At 43.5% G+C, this 1,518-nt stretch overlaps 1 protein-coding gene across 1 annotated transcript in view; it reads right to left on the reverse strand.

Annotated features, from left to right (window-relative positions):
* Window positions 1-1,518, reverse strand: part of plxnb1b (plexin b1b) — a gene marked incomplete at its 3' end in the record, with an annotated part of 141,490 nt that overhangs the window by 24,433 nt on the left and 115,539 nt on the right. Inside the window, 1 exon segment of the mRNA XM_014010586.1 lies at window positions 688-839. Within this exon segment, the coding sequence (XP_013866040.1) occupies window positions 688-839 (152 nt within the window).

Here is a 1,518-nt window from a genome sequence, read left to right on the forward strand (position 1 = left end):
CCCCGGTGACCCGCGTCCGGGCGAGGGAACGCCAGATCCAATGGTAACGTCCGTCATAAGGGGTCTTCAGGGGTCACGTGACAGCTAGCATTTCTGAAAACAGGTCTCGTGTGCATCCAGAGGCATGAAATGTGCTGAAAACAGCTTTATTAAAACTTCACAAATCAAACAGTCTGAGTGAGAGGTTGATATACCAGAACATGAGCTGTGATGAAAGCATGTACCGTTTTAACCAATAGGAAAATTGAACTTATAGTTCAACAGCACTGTTAACCCAGAGGGCAGCACCAAGGCAGCTTTAGACAAAATTACAAGAAAATGTTAAAATTAGCACAGAAATACAAAGATAAGGCACAATTTAGACAGGTTATCTGAACAAAGAGTTGCTCTTTAAATATTTTTGTTGTACACTACAGGTGGAATCTGTGCAACAAATGAGCTCATTCTGATGTACCTGGTAGTAGAACTTCTGTTTGGACCATCCCAGCCCTCCTCCGCTCACACTCACTGAAACCAAGTCCTGCTTCCTCTCACTGCTGGGCTCAGTTCTGCACACAATCCTGGAGAGACAGAAGTCAGAATTATTCTCATGCACAGATCTCTTCAAAGTCTGCATAAAGTGACAGTACCACTGAGTGTTGGTAGCTTCAGACTGAATGAAGCAGCAGCAGTTCATGTGTTCAGTACCTGGAGGAGACCTCATACAGTTCAGGGACCACAGAACACAACACTCCAGCTACTGTCACAGAGTGGAGGATGTCTTCAACCTTCTGACCCAGGTTGGAACCTGAGATCGTCACCAAGGTGCCTCCCTCAAGCAGGCCAGAGAGAGGCTCGATCTGAAGAAAAGATGAGAGTCCACAACATCAGATAAAAGAATATTCTGCAATCAGCTATTTCTATCATGCTTACACATTTCTATCTCTATTATAAATTCTTTATAATTATTTATTAGGAGACTTCTCTTAGGAGAAGTCTTTATGTTGTGAAAGTCTGTCCTGTGTGAAATGTATTATTTTTACCTGTGTCTGTGTGTTACTAAGGTTCCTCATGAACCACTGAATGTATATGAATGAAGACTTTTAAAGTATTCATTTGCTGTACATCAACAACTTTTAAATTCAGTCTGATTCAASATGGCTCCCAGAGCTGWTTAATCTCAACTGATACAGAAATAGCTAATCTGACCTGAAAGGGTACACTCAGAGAACAGAAAGATGGCAGGGCTGCAAAATGTTGGAGTAGAGCTTATTTCCAGAGATTATGAAGATGGGCGGGACAACATCAAGAGTGTATGATGGTGCGGTGCTACTCAGAGTGCGTGATGGAGGTGGAACTACTCACAGAGTATATGATGGGGCAGGGCTACATATAGAGTGTATGATAAGGTGGAGCTACATATAGAGCAGAGGTCACTAATAGCCGGACCTCGGTCCGGATCCGGACCGAGTGGGGGTCTCATGCGGACCCGAACGCAATACATGATCAGTCCCTTTCATAAGTCAAATCCGCACAATT

The sequence above is a fragment of the Austrofundulus limnaeus genome, unplaced genomic scaffold (genome assembly GCF_001266775.1).
Source record: "Austrofundulus limnaeus strain Quisiro unplaced genomic scaffold, Austrofundulus_limnaeus-1.0 Scaffold70, whole genome shotgun sequence".
NCBI lineage: Eukaryota > Metazoa > Chordata > Actinopteri > Cyprinodontiformes > Rivulidae > Austrofundulus > Austrofundulus limnaeus.